The sequence below is a fragment of the Gavialis gangeticus genome, unplaced genomic scaffold (genome assembly GCF_001723915.1).
Source record: "Gavialis gangeticus isolate Ggan-Ray unplaced genomic scaffold, GavGan_comp1, whole genome shotgun sequence".
NCBI lineage: Eukaryota > Metazoa > Chordata > Crocodylia > Gavialidae > Gavialis > Gavialis gangeticus.
In genome coordinates, this window is record NW_017728993.1 from 56,551,290 (window position 1) to 56,567,943 (window position 16,654).

At 41.8% G+C, this 16,654-nt stretch overlaps 1 protein-coding gene across 2 annotated transcripts in view; it reads right to left on the minus strand.

The window, feature by feature from the left end:
• SMG7 (SMG7, nonsense mediated mRNA decay factor) overlaps positions 1-16,654 on the minus strand; it is a 118,964-nt gene that overhangs the window by 77,432 nt on the left and 24,878 nt on the right. For both annotated transcript variants that reach the window (XM_019501747.1, XM_019501746.1), the window contains exons 2-3: positions 1,258-1,289; positions 379-496 (exon numbers count right to left, since the gene is read on the minus strand). In XM_019501747.1, coding sequence (XP_019357292.1) covers positions 379-496; positions 1,258-1,289 — 150 coding nt within the window. The remainder of the gene's footprint in view (positions 1-378; positions 497-1,257; positions 1,290-16,654) is intronic.

A 16,654-nucleotide genomic window follows, 5' to 3' on the forward strand; every position in this document is an offset into this window, starting at 1 on the left:
AACAAGTGAACACTTTCTCCAAAATTAATCAGTTTCATACATGAAATGCACATTTTGAGGCCATGAATGCATACTGCAGATACTCATTGAAGCACACAAGCTTATTTACAAACCTTTTTACCCTTCATCCAAGTACTTACCCATAGCATATAGTTTCCCCCAGAGCACTAAGTATAAACACTATTTCACAGCCCATTCCCCTACATTCTTTTTATTCCTTTAAGATTAGTATATGATTATTTAAGAAATATTTAAGTCAAGCTTCCACTTTTGAAGAAAATGAGAGCCTTTTTAACATATTACACCCATTCTTTCATAAATATTGGAAGCTTCCCTGCTTCTCTACCCAAATGTATGTGCCTTTATTAAAACACTTACAGGTCTTGTTCTACTTTCTTATCCAACGCATATTCCAGATCAGTTACTAGCATTTTCTGGTATAAGTCCTGCAAAGCTTGCCGGGATGTCCAGACTTCAGCTGGACCCAGCTTCGAATCTATAACAAAGAAAGAAAAACAAGAACAAAAAGATATACTATGGCCAAGTACACAGAAGAGAATCATTTAAATTTATTTTCTCCACTGTCAAAATACACGGACCACCAGTGAACTAGAGAAAAATGTGCAGGCTTTGGCTTGTCCTGTTGTAACAAGCCACTAGAAATCTGAAAGCTGCATAATAAGTGAATATAGCAAATAAAATCAAATTACCTTATATGACTTCAATAATAATAAACATGCTACTCAGATCCTGCAGCAGCCAGAAGGTAGTATTAAAGGCAAACTGTGACATTGACAGACTGCCTTTTGCGCACTTACCAGACAGTGTTTAGATCAACTTTTTCAACTAAGTTGCTAGAAACTGGAAAGGGACTTTTACATCTTTTTATTGAGAATATGAGTTATTTCTTTGAAAGTAATTATCTGATCAACCAATAATCCTGGATGTATATGTACACAGACATAATCCCTTCTTCCAACAGGAAGACAAGACTGAATTCAGACCACCTGCTGGGAAAAGAGAAAAGAAAAGTCCTGCTCTTTTGTCCCAAGTGTTTTGTGTATTACTTGTGAAGTCTGATTCTGGCAGAAAGCATAGCTAATTGCAACAAAGCTCTGTTTATCCATATCTGCAGGACAAACATTTATCATGACAACATTTGTATACTAAAACTGAAAAACATTTCATGAAGAGCATGAAGAAAAATGGGGCTAAAATTTTATTCACTGTACTAACTATAAAATAAAAACAAATTACCTGTCATGTCAGCCTTCAGGACTTCTGCCTGCCTGCAAGATAAAAAGGATAAGATATTAGAAGCAAGTTACACTAAATTACATTGTTTTCAGACTATGGAATAAGCCCTTGCCCAGGTCCTTAGAGCTTGTCAAAACAGTGAAGTTATGATACATAAAGTTTGAATTTTAGCTACTACTGTTTAATACCCCAACAAAACCTAGAGAAAGTAGCTTTTTTGGGTTGACTTAAACTCTTTCTAAAAACAGCATAAACTGAACAACAAAGAATATCCCTCTTATACCAGAACAGGCACGTCCAGACGGATCCCTGGGGATAACTAGCAGTGGTACACCTTGCGCAACTGTTACTTGTCCCCAGGGAATGCCTGTGCCATGCATGCTTTGGTGTGCAGCAAGTTACCCCAGGGGCAGTAGGGAAGGCTGGGGCCAGCACTGTGCTGGCCCCAGCAGCCTTACCCGGGGACCTCCCAGGGCTGGAACTACAGCCATCCTGCAGGGTGGAACTTGGCCAGCAGCCACAGCTCTGGGTGGCTTGGCTCAGCTCAGCTTTTCAGCAGCACACTCCGCCTGAGTGTGCACTGCTCTTTTTTTGTTTGTTTTTTTTTACCCCTGAATCCAGAAGTCAAAAAAAACCAAACCAAAACAAACAAACAAAAACAAACCATGGAAAAAAATAAAACAAACCGGAGCAGCACAGAGAACACCTGACTGAGTGGTGGGTGGCACCACAAACGTGTTTGCAGCACCACATACTGCACGGCCGCGCTCGTCTGGACGCACCCAACATGTTTATGCACATAGCATATAATACCAGCATAGCAGTGGTGCTCAAACTTTTTCCCCAGCAGCCTGGATGGGCAGTGTCCCATTCATCCACAGGCTGGATTTCACTAATGGTCCCAATCCAGCACCACGGCAGACACGATAGGCACCAACCAGCCATGGAGAGGGGGGCGCAGGGCAACTCAGCTGCAACTTGATCCCACAGGGAAAAGAGGACATGGCTTGGCCCCAGAAGGAAGAAGCATAGCCCAGCCCCAGTCCACAAGGAAAAAGGGGGTGTGGCCTGGCTCTATAGGGGGAAAAAGGGGAGTACAGCTTGGCCCCAACCTGTCCAAGCCAGGGTTTGGGGGGGTCGGGTTCAGTCTAGATCAAAATGCAGGGCAAGAGTTATGGCCCAACTGCAACCACCAGTATGGGGCTTGGTGTTTGGAAGTTGGGGAGGGGGTATTAATAACCACTGCTCTTCTACTGCCAAATTTCCTACTCTGTGTGTGGCCAGATGCAAGGGCTCCATGGCCCAGACCTGGCCCATGGGCCACAGCTTGAGCACCCCTTCAATATAATGAAGTTTACTTGCCCCTAATGGAAGTTTGAGATGAACACTAAACATTGCTATATAGGATGTGCCAACCAATGGAACTCAGATGGGGGAAACGCCTCATAAGAGTCCCCATAAGGCACAATTTACTCATCTGCCTTACTGATGTTTTGGCTGCTATGACAGCAGACTGAATAAGTAGATGGAAACAGAACAATCTGCTACAGGCTCAAAAGCAGGTCTCAAGAGCTGCGCTACTAGTAACACTGTGATTTCCTGACAGCAAGTTTGTCATTTTTGGGTGGTTATTGGTAAACCCTTCACTAATTTCTTAACTGTATCATGCAAAAAGCACAATCTACCAGCTCACAGTGGGTTGATATAGATGGTCTATCAAAGGCAGATCTATATGTTTCTCATTCCCTGTTTCATGAAGCTAGCTCATCTGAGATCACAATACTTTTGTTCAACTGAAACCCACTGCATTTTTACTTCCTTGCATGACTAAAGAATGAGCCACTCCACCTCATATACCATATTGTCATTTCATTATCTGCAACAACTGGTACTAGACTGTTCTGGATGCGAGGCAGAAGATTTGCTCAGTTAGAAGATATTTTTAGTTTCTTCTTGGTAACTCCAATGACTCTGAATTGTTACTTTGTTGAAGTGTGGTTCCCTTCCTTTCCCCCACTAGAGGTGTCTGTGATAAAGTTACTGATGAAAATAGAAGGTTTTATTGCCAAATAAATTCACCAATCACAAATATCATTTCAAACAGGGGAGCAGAATATTTCAATGAAGCACAGATGTGAAGTGTGAAAACACATAAACCAACACATGACTTTTTCTTAAGCATTTGTAAAAATAGATAAATGAATTTACTAACATCTGACCTGTTTATCAAAGCAATAGGCAGCTTTCTTTCTTTTCAAAAGGCACTTCCCCATCCCCACCCCACCCCACCATACACAATTATATTAATATTATGACATGTATGTTTGATAGTCTGTCAACCTAATTTTAAGAGACGCCAAAACCTCCACATTTCTACCAACTGCATTCAACTTTTCTCTTCCCTATCAGGAGAAGTGGAATACCATGGTCCAGAGATCCAGGGGAGGACAACCACCGGAGAATTTGGGGTACAGGACACGCAAAAGGAAAAAGCTCTTTGTAAAAGTAAATCATACTAGTTGGTATTTTGGCCAATTAGCTTGACAAGTCTTATATATATATGCTGAAGCAGGGCAAGGGAATTAAGGAAAGAAAAACCCCTGCTCATTTCCTCTCCCTTACCTGTGGGACGGCGTAAAGCCACACTGACTTGGGATGATGTGGCTGGAGTATTAAATATTGCACCATGGGAGATGCATGCCAGAAGTGCCAGCTGGGAAACTCCAGCTGCTGGGGAGACACTCCCAGCCAGGGCCTGTCTCAGCCTGCATGCTGAGCCCTGCGGAGCCCGGGGCTCTGAAAGCGAGGAGCCCCAGCCCTGACTGACTGCAGGTAGGCCCTCTTCCCACAGGCAACATGAGCCACAGATGGGAAGCGAGTCCTGGCTTTGACTGGCTGGATGCACCTTGGGGCAGAGGTAAAAGGACGCCAGAAATGACAGGAGGAGCTCTCGGACAACAGACTAAAGTGCACATGCCAGAAGGGGGTGAGAGACAGCCAGACTGCCCACATTTCTTTATTTTCATACTAGACAGACTGTTGGGAATTCCAGGTACGAGTTCAGGGAAATACTGTTATACACTCCAAGGCTGGCATGACAGTCAGAGTACGATCAACGCATCGACTGGAGCCCAGGTCTGGTGTGACCAAAGAACCGTGCAGAGGATTGTGGCAGGAGTGTAGGAGCTCCCAATCTGGACCCCATAAAGGTCTTGCCAAATGGCATTCAGGAATGCAGTGAGTCTCCCAAGGGACTGCCCCAACTGGGTGAGCCATCATCTCCTGCTGAGGCAGAATTCTATAGACTTCTTCCATAAAGTCATGGTGGGTGACTGCCTCAGCTGGGAACAGTTCTTCCCAGAGAGGACAACAGGAGAGACAACAAGGCCATAATGCCAGCGTTGTCACACATGCGTATAAATACACACACTTGCACATCAATCTATTTATTTGAATCGTCTGACTCACCTATCATAGCCTGAACTAAGGGCTATAGAACTCCCCTGAATCAAGATGTGGTTCAAATCCAATAGCTGTAACCGAACTCTAGAAACACATTCTAAAAACAAAACAAATCACCCAATCCTCACTGGCAGGCAAGGTTCTTCAAGGAGATGCGATATCTTTTATCAGACCAACTGAGTAGTTGGGAAAAAGGTCTTAGCAAGCTTTCGAGCATAATCACCTTTATTCAGGCATAGGGAGTTTCTGCTAGTCTGAGACTCCAAGGAATGAGATGAGGACAGGATGCCAGTGAGAATGTAAATAGGTAGAAATTAGGAAAACAAAAAGGTAAAGCACGGAGGGGGGGAAAACAGCAAGGGGAAAAAAGGCAAAGGTGAGTAAGGGTGGCATCCAGTCACACTTCTAGCTTTTCTCATTCCTTGGAGTCACAGAACAGCAGAGACTTCCTAGGGCTGAAGAAGGGCAATTACGACCAAAAGCTTGCTAAGAACTTTTACCCCCCCAACAACTCAGTTGGTTTAATAAAAGAATCACATCTACTCAAAGAACCTTGCCTGCCTATATCCTTAGACCAACACAGCTACAACCAAAAATCCAGTCCTCATTCAAATTTCAGAATCCATCACAACCCTTGTTAAGTTGCTCCAGTAGTTATCTACCATCACTATTAAATTTGTGAATTATGGAGGCCAGAACTGTACACGGTACAACAGTGATACAAGAATTCCTAGTGTACGAACAGCTTTCATTATGGTCCTGAATTCCAGTCCTGGGGTTGAGAGCAAAACCATCCACACAGCACTTGTTGCCTGGGGCTATAAGGGATAGATAGTGGCCTTTCCATCATGGGTACAAGTCTCTTGGACGTCCTCAATCCTTGAGACTTCAGGACCAGAGCCTCCAAGTATTAAAACCTGTAATATGTTCTGGCAGTCCTTGAATGCCCTGAAGACAGCATGCTGCAGACAGGACTTCCAGACAGAGTGAATGTGGAGAAGGACCCTGGAAGAATTATAGCAGTGCAACTGGCAAAACCTTCCCCCTTAGACAAATTTTCAAATCGTTCTTACTGTGCGTGCCACTATGTAGGCAGAATGTTTCTGAACCACCAGTGTCCCAAATTAAAAGCCTCAATCATGTGTCTATGTGAAAAAATACCCATTTCTCATCTATTTGTAGATTTTTTTTTGTCACTGAGGTTTCACGGCATCTGAGGAAAAATCATGAGACTTACTGGCCTATCTTTGATAGCTTAATACCTAGAAAAACTTAACTGATGCTTAATGGCACTCAGTGTCTTCACTCATTTCCATTAGTCAGTTTTCACCAAAATAAGTCAATAACACTTACTGATACTTAATGGCTACATACTCATTAATAAATAACATATACGTAACTAACAAAATGAAACACTAGTACAGCATACTTTACCTCAAGTTTGACTGAAACTTAATATGAAAATATGATCTACCCATCTTTGAACACCATGTTTCATGGACTAACATTTAGATTAAATCTATTCCTTTAAAGTTAAATCCTCTGTCCTTGCCATAATTAAATCTGCCTTTAGTACATAGGTCCAAAATAAAAAGCTTGTAAAAAGGCAACCCCCCCACCCCCAAAAAACCCCAAACCTCAACTGCTGTATATTCAAAGTCATAACAGGTCTTTCTATACTTTCTAGAAGACAAATAAATTAGTATATGACTAGTATTGCCAAAATTAATACATTGGTCATTGAAACAGTGACTTTTTCCTCCCAGATTTCTCTTGTTCATTCTTTGAAAAGACTTTGATTCTTTTGTGATTAGAGACTCCTACTGGACATTCACTGGAGCTAAGCAGAGAGATGCAAGAGTTTCTTACTGAAATTGTCTCAACTTCCTTGAAAATTAGAGAGCAATTTTATTTCAGATCAGTTAATTGTTGAATGTCTTTGTCCACACATTTTCTTGCAACTTCAAGCTAAATTTGCATCATAACTTACTGATGAAAAAGAAATCATTTGCCACCAAACTTGATATGGGCATTTCCTAGTAGTGCTGGTAATTAAGAAGCATTTTGTGAAAGCTTTACATATCTTCAGATTAACCTCAAGAAGTTCACAGGCCTGAATTTGTTAAATATTGAAAAGTTTCGAAATATAAAGACGGGCTTTGTGTTCAAAATCTATACTAAAATTGTCCATCTGGGGGAGATCAAAGTTCAAGCACGTTTATAGAGTTAATTGTTAATTTATCTATGTGTTCTTGTTTAATGTTTCCAATTTTAAAACATTTTAATTCAGCTTCTGATTAAATAAAAATAGATTTCACAAATGAATTCATTAAAAATATTTCAATATCTATTTAAAGTAATTCTCAATTTACCCAAGTAATTTTAAAACTTACTTCAAAGCCTTACCACAGAACATTTAAAACCTTATTTTAAAAAGGGCTTCCCTTGCAAGCTGCATCTTTTCTGTTCTTGAGAACTTGCCAGTATAAAAAGTCTTATTTTACTGCAATCCCAGGAGAGTATGCAGGTACTAAAGTTCAGTTTTTTAGAAAAAATAACTTATTTACCAGGCTCAGAAAGCAAGATGTTAAGTTATATCACCCCAATTATTTTATTTTTATGCTTTACAATTGACGATTAAGTATAAATAAAAAAAAAACCAACTATCTGGTTTTCCTTATTTTAGAGGAAATAGAAGGTAGCTGCCTCAAGGTTTTAGAGGTTTTAAATCATAAAAAATGTAAGGCTGAGAGAGACCTCCAGAGATTATCTATTCCATTTCTGTACACCATGGCAAAGTGAGCATATCTAGACAACACTTGGCAGGGAAAGTCTAACTCGCTCCCAACACGCTTTAATGAAGGAGATACGACAAGCTCTTTAGATAGCCTGTTCCATTGCTCAAGTATGCTTCTAGTTAGGGAAAAGTTACTTTATATAACCTAAATCTGAGACAACTCAGAATTTAAGACGGCTCCCCAATAACTAGATTCTAGACATGGAAAAATTATACATTTTAAACATGGAAAATGTTAACAAATCTAATTATTGGAGGGTCGTCTCAGATGCAAGGTCTGTTTTACCCTCTGGACTTTCTTCAGTTACCAGTAATTGAATAGAAATATGTTCTTTTTACAATTACAATGTCCTTCACTTCCACATGTACCCAGATAAATGCATAATTTGCTGAACTACATAATACATTTTTTTTTTTTTTACCTACTACTTACATTGTAGTGAGCATTGGTTATCAGCATATTGTTTAAGTGTATAAACTGCTTAAATGCATAGGAAGTACCTACTTTGTAATGCTACTGCCTATTTTGTAATGCAGCCCTCTAACTACATAATTGGTTAAACCAGTGGTGCTCAACTTCCAGCACACAGTGCCATGTCACCTGTATTCTGGAGCTCACAACAGGTCCTAATATTTGGCAGTGGAGGAGCAGTAGGGGTGGGGGGGGTGAGAAACAGGACACAGATGGAACAATATACAGTAAAATCTTTGTTATCCGGCATCCCCAGGGTAAGAGGATTGCCAGTCATGTAAAAATTCAGGTTATCTGAAATAATCCAGTTTTCAGATAAAGGTGAGGGGGAGGGTGCGGAAGAGGAGGGTGAACCTCATATGACTCATCATACTACAGCCCACCCCCCACAACTACTACGCAGAACACATCAACCAAGAAAGTTTTGTCCTCTCTGCCAATTACACAACCTAATATGATGGCAAGAAAAAAAAATGTTCTGAAACTCATTTGCTACCTGTACTACAGCTTTCAAATCAGAATTCAGTTCATGTTTCACAATTCATTTGTAGAGTTTATTATTGGAGTTTATACCCATTTAAGACTGATTTAAAAAATAGGACTAAGTCAGTAAGCAAACAAACTTGATTCAAACAATCAGGTTTATTTAGATTTGGTAGCATTTGGATTTTGTAGCTACTTGGCTAGGAGGTAAATCTCAGAGACTGGCAGCCATTAAACACATTTACAGCTAAATATAATCTAAACTTGCTGCTACCCAGGAGGGTACAGTGTGTCTATACATACGTACTTGTGCAACTGTATACCTTAATAAAAAGGTAAATAAGAATATGAATGCATTGTGTTAAAAAAACCTCAGAGGTTTCATCTACTTGCATCAGTTTTTACTTGTTGATTTATGCAAAGTTGTATTTGGTTAAAAACTGAAACTTAACTGAAAAGCACAAAATCTGCATTTGCAACGTGTTTTATTAGTCAAATAAAAATACCTGAAATATGCTACATACACAAGAAAAATAATTAAGTGCACTTCACATTAAAACAAACTTACTAAATCAAGTATTTTCTAAAGTTCACAAATTGAAGTAGTGCTGACCAGAAAAAGTATCCTTTAAGTTATTTTAGAGCTAATGGATCTCTGTAGGTTACTCATAGTTTCTACTCATAAAGGAATAACTAGTTCTCTTACTTTTTCAATGAGCCAGTTATGGAACTGAACTAAATTAAAACAAATTAGTTCCCTCCAGAGGTGCAGAGAGCATCTGCTATCAAAAAAAAAAAAGATCTTCCATGCAATAGAATAGGTATAGGTGGGTCAAGAGTGGACTCCAAAGAAATAATCGTTTGGCAGGAGTGGGGAAGAACACACATATACAGCCAACCACCAGTCCACCTTGTGAAGTTCAAGGCATGTCTGAAGCATTTATTAAATGACTATCCTAAAGGATCTGTAGATAAAGTGGGAAGTCAGACCCATGTCATAAAGCTATTGCTCAAAAATGGGCTCCAACAGCTTCACAGAATGTTTGCAGGATCACAAAGGGCTCTACCAAAAAAGAGCTGGAAAGATCCATTAAAGATCATTACCATGTTAACAGTGGTCTAACCAGGAACCAGGAAATTCAACTAAAAAAATATTCCCTATTGACATGGTTTAAAATAGTCTAAATGGTCCACAAGAACCATATTCCAACCCATGGCAGACAAGAGCCAGTCATAACAATCGTAAGCTTTCCACCCTGTCTAAGCCCTCAGACTGAGCATCTGAAGTAAAGTCAGGTCAACTATAACAGTGCTTCTCAAACTATCTGATGTGGTAGACCGGCAATTTTTTTTCCAGTGGGCCAGAGACTGGTGCCCGGTTCAGCTGGTGGCAGCAACTGCGTGCAACAGCACTACACAAATGCACGACTGGCTGTTTCTTTCTCTTTCCTCACCTCACACGATGTGATGTCATCCGGAGCATTAGAACGTGTGAACTGCGGTGCTATGACATATCAATGTTATGCTTCTGAAAATATATTTCTTCCTTTCCTGGCAACTCGCTGCGGACCGGTGGCTTGCGGACTGACACTGGTCCACAGACCACCACTTTGAGAAGCACTGAACTATAGGACGCCTGCTGCAGAGGGGGAAAAAAGCATACCAGTAACACTCATTAGATGTGCAGTATGGCTAAGAGGGTAAGACTGAGTCTTGATTTCTAGAATGTTTTCTTAGTCATGAAATTACTTCAGAAATTTAGTAGTTTCCATAAGATAAACTTCTATGTTATAGAAAATTTTTAGAGGTGATATTGGATTGGCACCAATATAAAGAAAATTGTTTGTCAGAATGCAGGCAGAGAGGAGCACAGCCAGGCAATGTGGAGAGCAGCATGCAGCTGGTAAGTCTGGTGTGGTGGAAGGGGGGGCGGAAGGAGTGTGGGAGGGACAGATCAATGCCCCCCGCAGTGAGGGAGGGAGTGGGGCTGGGGTAGATGCTGCCGGGACAGTGCAGGGTGGGCACAGGACAGAGCTGCAGCTCATCCAGGGGGCACAGGAGGGGGGGTGGCTCCCACCACCGTGTGCCGCTCATCCGGTGGTTCCTGCCACTCATCTGGGAGGGCACTGAGGAGAAAGGCATATGCCCCAGATCAGTGCAGGGCAGACTAGGCAAGCTGCAGCTGCGAGCCAGGGCTGTGCTGCATTTGGGGCAGGTGGCAGCAATGCTGGAAGGGGGCTAAGGCAAAATTTGGGCTGGCTGCAGCCACCACCCCCTAGCACTGCCGCCTCCCGGCCCAAGTGCAGCACTGCAGCCTGCCTGGCCCACCCAGCGCAGATCCGGGGGCACACACCCCTCCCCTCAGTGCCCTTCTAGACGAGTGGCAGGAGCCACCCCCTCTCCCTGGTCCCGCAAGACAAGTCACAGCACCATCCCGCACCCACCCTGCCTGGGCAGCGCCTGCCCCAGCCCCACTCCCTCACTCACTGTGGGGGGCATTGATCTGCACCCCAGCACGCCCCTTTCCTCACCTTTCACCACCACAGACTTATCAGCTGCATGCAGCTGTATCGGTAATCAGATTCGTATCAGCTGATACGTCTCCTTAAAAATCAGCTATCAGTACTGGCCCCCAACATCTCTATCAGTGCACCCCTATTATACTCCACCCACTGCTATGAGATTCTGTACCATCCCACATATGCTGACAAAAACATATTTACAAAACTTGCTGCTAAAAATCTGCCACAAGAGCTTGAAAAATGCAGCTGCAATTCTTTCGCTCCAATTTTATCAAACCACATAGTATGCCAAAAGTAACAGGTTCTGACAAGTAGACTTTTCCTTCAAACCAGGACTGCAGAGAAACTGGGGCTTGTCCACACATGACATTTACTGGCTGAAATGCAGTAGCCTAATTATACCAGGACAGTTTCACCATTACATTTTCTCCTACGTGTACAAGCTCTTAAAAACAAAACAAAACAAAACTAATCCCAGAAAACTCTGTGACTCAAAGCAACACCCAACTGACTGCAGTATTACATGCAATAGTCATGAACCAAAGTCAAATCAGTCACCACTGTGCGCCCCTCTCTCCTACATGCTGGTTTTGAACCATCAGTGACCTGGTATAATTGGCAGACAGTCCTATGAACTGTGTTTCATCACTGAGGAAAAGTTATTGCGCAGGAAGATAACATTTGAAAAAATAATTTAGTTGACATCATGCCCATTGTTAAACTTCTCATACTGCCTCCTCCCGCCAAAACTAAATCATCACAGCAGCACCAATTCAGCTGTCAAACCACAGCTTGAAAACAGCCTGAGAACTGACAATAACTTATCCATTCTAATATTAAAAACTATTCTGAACCAAAGCTGAATGCCTGCATTTAAAAATTCAGACCTATATATTGAAACCTATGAATATAACAAAGCAGAAAGCAGCAAATCATCCACAAAATACCAATGGCTATACTACTTTAGTGAGACTATCAACCAGCAAACATCCTCCTCTTCACCCAGGCAGTGAAAGGACACTAAACACACAGAAGCCTCTGCAAGTCTTCATGCAAATTTAGGAGGTTATTCAAAGCTAAGGGTACTTTTAGAATAGTCTCTTTCAAAGAGGCTAAGAAAGCATCTTTCAATTCAAAACTGAGTCTACTGCTAGCTTCCTGCCAACACTAGCACCTGCAGAGCCAAAGAAAAGCCACATAACACATACTTTTATTACAGCACATGCTAGCATGATGAACCTCTGGCTCACTCAAAATTATATTTTTTAATAGGACAGGGAACTTCAGGGTCTTTTTTTTCATCCTGTAAAATAATATTTCACAAGCCTGGCGGTACATGCAGTATTTATGCCATACACTAGAATCACAGAAAATCTACCTTTCCACTTTGCTGGTACTATCTACAGCTTGTCTGGACACGCTTAACCTTTGCAGCTGGTAACTTTTGGTCAGGGTTGAGGGGCAATGCAAGAGAAAAAAAAAAACAGTCTCTCTTTAAATATTAATTAGGGAATCTGTGCAAGTGCTGTCAGTTTGACAGCTGTTAAGCACACTTAAGCTTTCCTCAAAAATAGCCACTGCTATTACCAACTTAATGCTGTACCTCCCTTTGTGGTAAAATCTAAAAAAAATATGATGTTGTTACTATTGCTGCTGACAGTTCCTAAATTAATACATGCAGGAAATGTTGGTAGAGTACTTAATGGAAGTCCTTAGTCTCAGGAACTTGCTTTCCCAACTTGTTCGACAAAACCTATGCGTAGTGACCTTTAGGATGCAGATCCAGCCTTACCAATTTGTTCCAGCCTTTAGCCAACTGGACAACTAGGGGTGGTACCAAGATTTTGAAATGGTATGGGGAGTGTGACGTAAGTATTAACAAACAGAAGGTAAGTCAAGTAGCCAAGTAGTTTCCTCTCACTTTCTGCCTATTGCTTCAAAATACCATTTCTCTTAAAAAACATTAATAGACATACAGACAGTCTCAGGACAATTAAAGTGTGCCAATATGCAACAGTGAGGACACGAGAACAGAGGATTCTCCCCTGCTTGCATATTTGAGCAGAAGAGATAGCACAAAGGTGGTCTCCAGACCATCTTGAGGGTCAACAGGGTTGTTTCCAGCCCCTGAATAAAAAGTGTTACGTTAGGGGATGACTGAACTGTAGATGAAGTATGAAAAAATCATACAGTTCATCTATATAGGTGTAGCGATTCTCAGCTTTTTTAGACTTGAGGCACCCCACAAAAATGATAGCTCTTCATTTTTACTCTGAGTGCAGAAAAAATTGATAGAGAAATTTGTCTGTTGCAAAGAACTAAAAGATTACAACAGGCTGTAAATATAAATAATACCTTACCTCGATACATTTCCCTCAACAAGTTTATTTTATTTTCCACAAACCAGTGTGAAAATTTGATCCAGTGGTGAAGGTGGTGGATGGACTCAAAGGTCCAGGTGTTGTCAACGGGGTCACCAGTGATTTCCTTGTCTCAACCATGGCTCAGCAGCTGCAATAATTATTTGGCTGTTCCATTTTGTCTTGTTGTTTATTTTAGTTTAGCTGTTCAGACTTTAGATACCAATATTAGTGCTGAAGTTGTTAATGATGTTGTCTAATTCATGAAAATCTGGGGTATGCATGTGAGGACCAGAATCTGATTAGTCAAAACATATGGGCAATGAGTACATACAAGGTCAGAATGTTTATGACACTGTGGTTTTCTATTTGAAATTCTGGGCTTAGCATACAAGACATGCTTGCAAACCTAACAATGGTAATATTGTGTTTCACCCTGCAGCATCCTTGAAGAGATCTCAAGGAACCTCAGGGTACTGTGGCATCCTAGTTGTATTCCACAGACATTCAAAATAAGTGGCTGTTAGAGATCTAGACTGACAGCAGATTGGCTGATGCGGTATTTAAATTACAAGAATAGGTAGGAATAAAAACAGTTAAGAACAGTAGAGCAGAAGTTCCCAATCTGTGGTACAGGTACCACCAGTGGTACACAGACCACCTGTCATTGGTACACATTAACAGATTTATTATAATTACTTTATATGCCAAAAAATTGCTAGGGGTTCTTAAGTTTGTATCATTTTAACTTGGTGGTGTGCAATCTGTCTGAGTTTGGGAACTGCTGTAGTAGAAAAAATTTGAATTTCCCAGAGATTTTAGCCATTACTCTCAGAAAAAATGAAAGATTACAAATGCTTAAGTAAACCTTCACATTATTTTAAAATGAAGACTAACTGATACTATGCTCTGTTAAATTTTTTTCCCCAACACCATCTATAGGGTTTTCTTTTCTAAATAAGGTAAGGCAAGGGTGAGTGAATCACTGAGCTATTTCAGTTTACTTCCCCATCTCCTACAGCTGGCAACATAGTTTCTAAGGTAACCGTTTGTTTTAGATGCTCTGAACAGGGAAACCAAGTTACTAAAGGATTTTAAAACAATTTATTTTAAACTACAAGAAAGGGTTTCATGTTCAAACTTAATAAAAAGCTATGTTCTTCTCCACTTGTGTCCCTTCAAGTCATCGGCAACAACACTGTTCAAAAGACCATCTCCATTCAACATTTGGTTTAATACTGGAGATGCAAAAGTTATTTTCAATTTCAAAGTAACCTTAGAAAAATCATTAATCTTGCTGAACACCATCGCTCATTTTAACTAGAGGTGCACCAATACATCAGTTCATATTGTATCAGCACTGATAAAAGGAAAATTGACATTATCAGCAATCGGCTTTTTTGGACTGATGTGTCTGGTAATGTTACCAAAAAAATCTTGTGCGCATACACACAGCTGCAGCATGCCAGGAGTACAGCCTGGCAGCTTGGAGAGTGACAGAGCTGGTGGCTCATCTGGAGGGTGCAAGGGGGCAGAGAGAGGAGGGACAGCTCCTGCCACTACGTGCACCCCTGAGGGAGACACGGGGGGCATGTGCCCCCCAATCTGTGCACAAGGCAAAGGCAGCTGCCTACTGCATGTTCGGGGCTGGTGCCAGCCTCTCACCAATGGTTGTGCTCAGGCCAGCAGGACAGAGCGAGCAGTGGTAGCGCTGGAAGGGGAGTCTATGGGAGGATCTGTGGTGAATTTTGAGGTGGCTCTAGCCCTCCCCATAAGCCACCTCCCAGTGCTGCCAACCCTGCCCTGCCCACCATGAGTGCAGCCACTGGGAAGAGGATAGCGCCAGCCTTGAGCACAGTGCGCAGCCCGCCCTTGCCCCACAAACAAATTGAGGGGCACATGCCCCCCCCCATGCCTCTCCCAGCAATGCGCATGGTGGTGGAAGCCCCCCCCCAGGGTGAGCCGCTGGCTCCACCCTACCATGGCTGGGCAGTGCCTGCCCCTGCCACACTCCCTCCCTTTTTCAGGACAGGAAATTTTAATTAAGTCTCAAATTTCCATGGGTCTCTTTAAAAAACAAGAAAGCAGAGTTCTTCATTGCAAGCCAACAATGATAAAAAAGAATTAAAAGAAAAACAAGTTTCATAAAATAAGAGGTGAATTCAAGAATCTCTTCCAATCTACCAACTTGCTTACAATTCACTTCTAAAATACTTATAACTTCTAAAATTTTACTTGCTCACCTGCCCACAGTAAGTAATGTATCAGGTATAGACCAGACCAGACCACATTGGCAGCCAGTTCAGGGCCAGGCCACAACCCTTCCCTCCCCCACCTCCCCACATGAGACTGAGCCAGACCCCTCCTCCATACTGCTGGATTGGGGCTGGGTTGCCCTCCACCGCTCTCACATGGACAGATGGGTCTCTGCTGTGCCCAGAGCCAGACTGGGTCCACCAGCTGGATCCAGCCTGCAGAGGGATCAGACACTGCCCATCCAGGCTACTGAATGAAAAGGCTGAGCACCACTGGTACAGACAGAACAGCCATAAAGCTAGGGAGGTGAAAAAAGGAAGATTCCCAGGCTTGTTAACAAAATATTTGATAGCAACAGCTAATCCAGTTATTTATGAAATATAATAAATTTTATTTCCAAATTATGCTTTTAGAACAGAGAAGTAAAGCAACTATTATTCTGGGAAAAGTCATTCACAGTAGTAACTAAGCCATTAAAATTTCTCCCCTGGATAGACAAGCCCTTTGGCAACTAGGAAGCTGGTACAATTTCTAATTGCTGAGGATGTGGATAGCAACAAGCAGCAGAGAAGAGAGAACAAAGAGAAAATGTTTTGGAGAAAAGGATTGGGATTTAAGCGCTGGTTTTGACCTGTAAGGCCCTAAAATTATTAAGGATCACATTTGTGAGAGTCTAGTGAGGAAAGTAATGCTAAACAGCAACCAGCACAGATTCATAGCAGGTAGATCCTGCCTGACTAACCTTGTTTCTTTTTATGACCAGGTCACAAAATGCTTAGATGCAGAAATCAAAGTGGATGTCATCTACTTGGATTTTAAGAAGACCTTTGATATGGTATCTCATTATATTCTCATAGATAAACTGAGCAACTGTGACATAGATGATTACACAGTCAGGTGGGTGGCAAATTGGCTTAGGGGTCACACCCAGAGAGTGGTGGTGGATGGATCAGTATTGACCTGGAAAGATGTGGGCAGTGGAGTCCCACAAGGCTCGGTCCTTGGACCGGTGCTGTTCAATGTCTTCATCAGTGACTTGGATGAG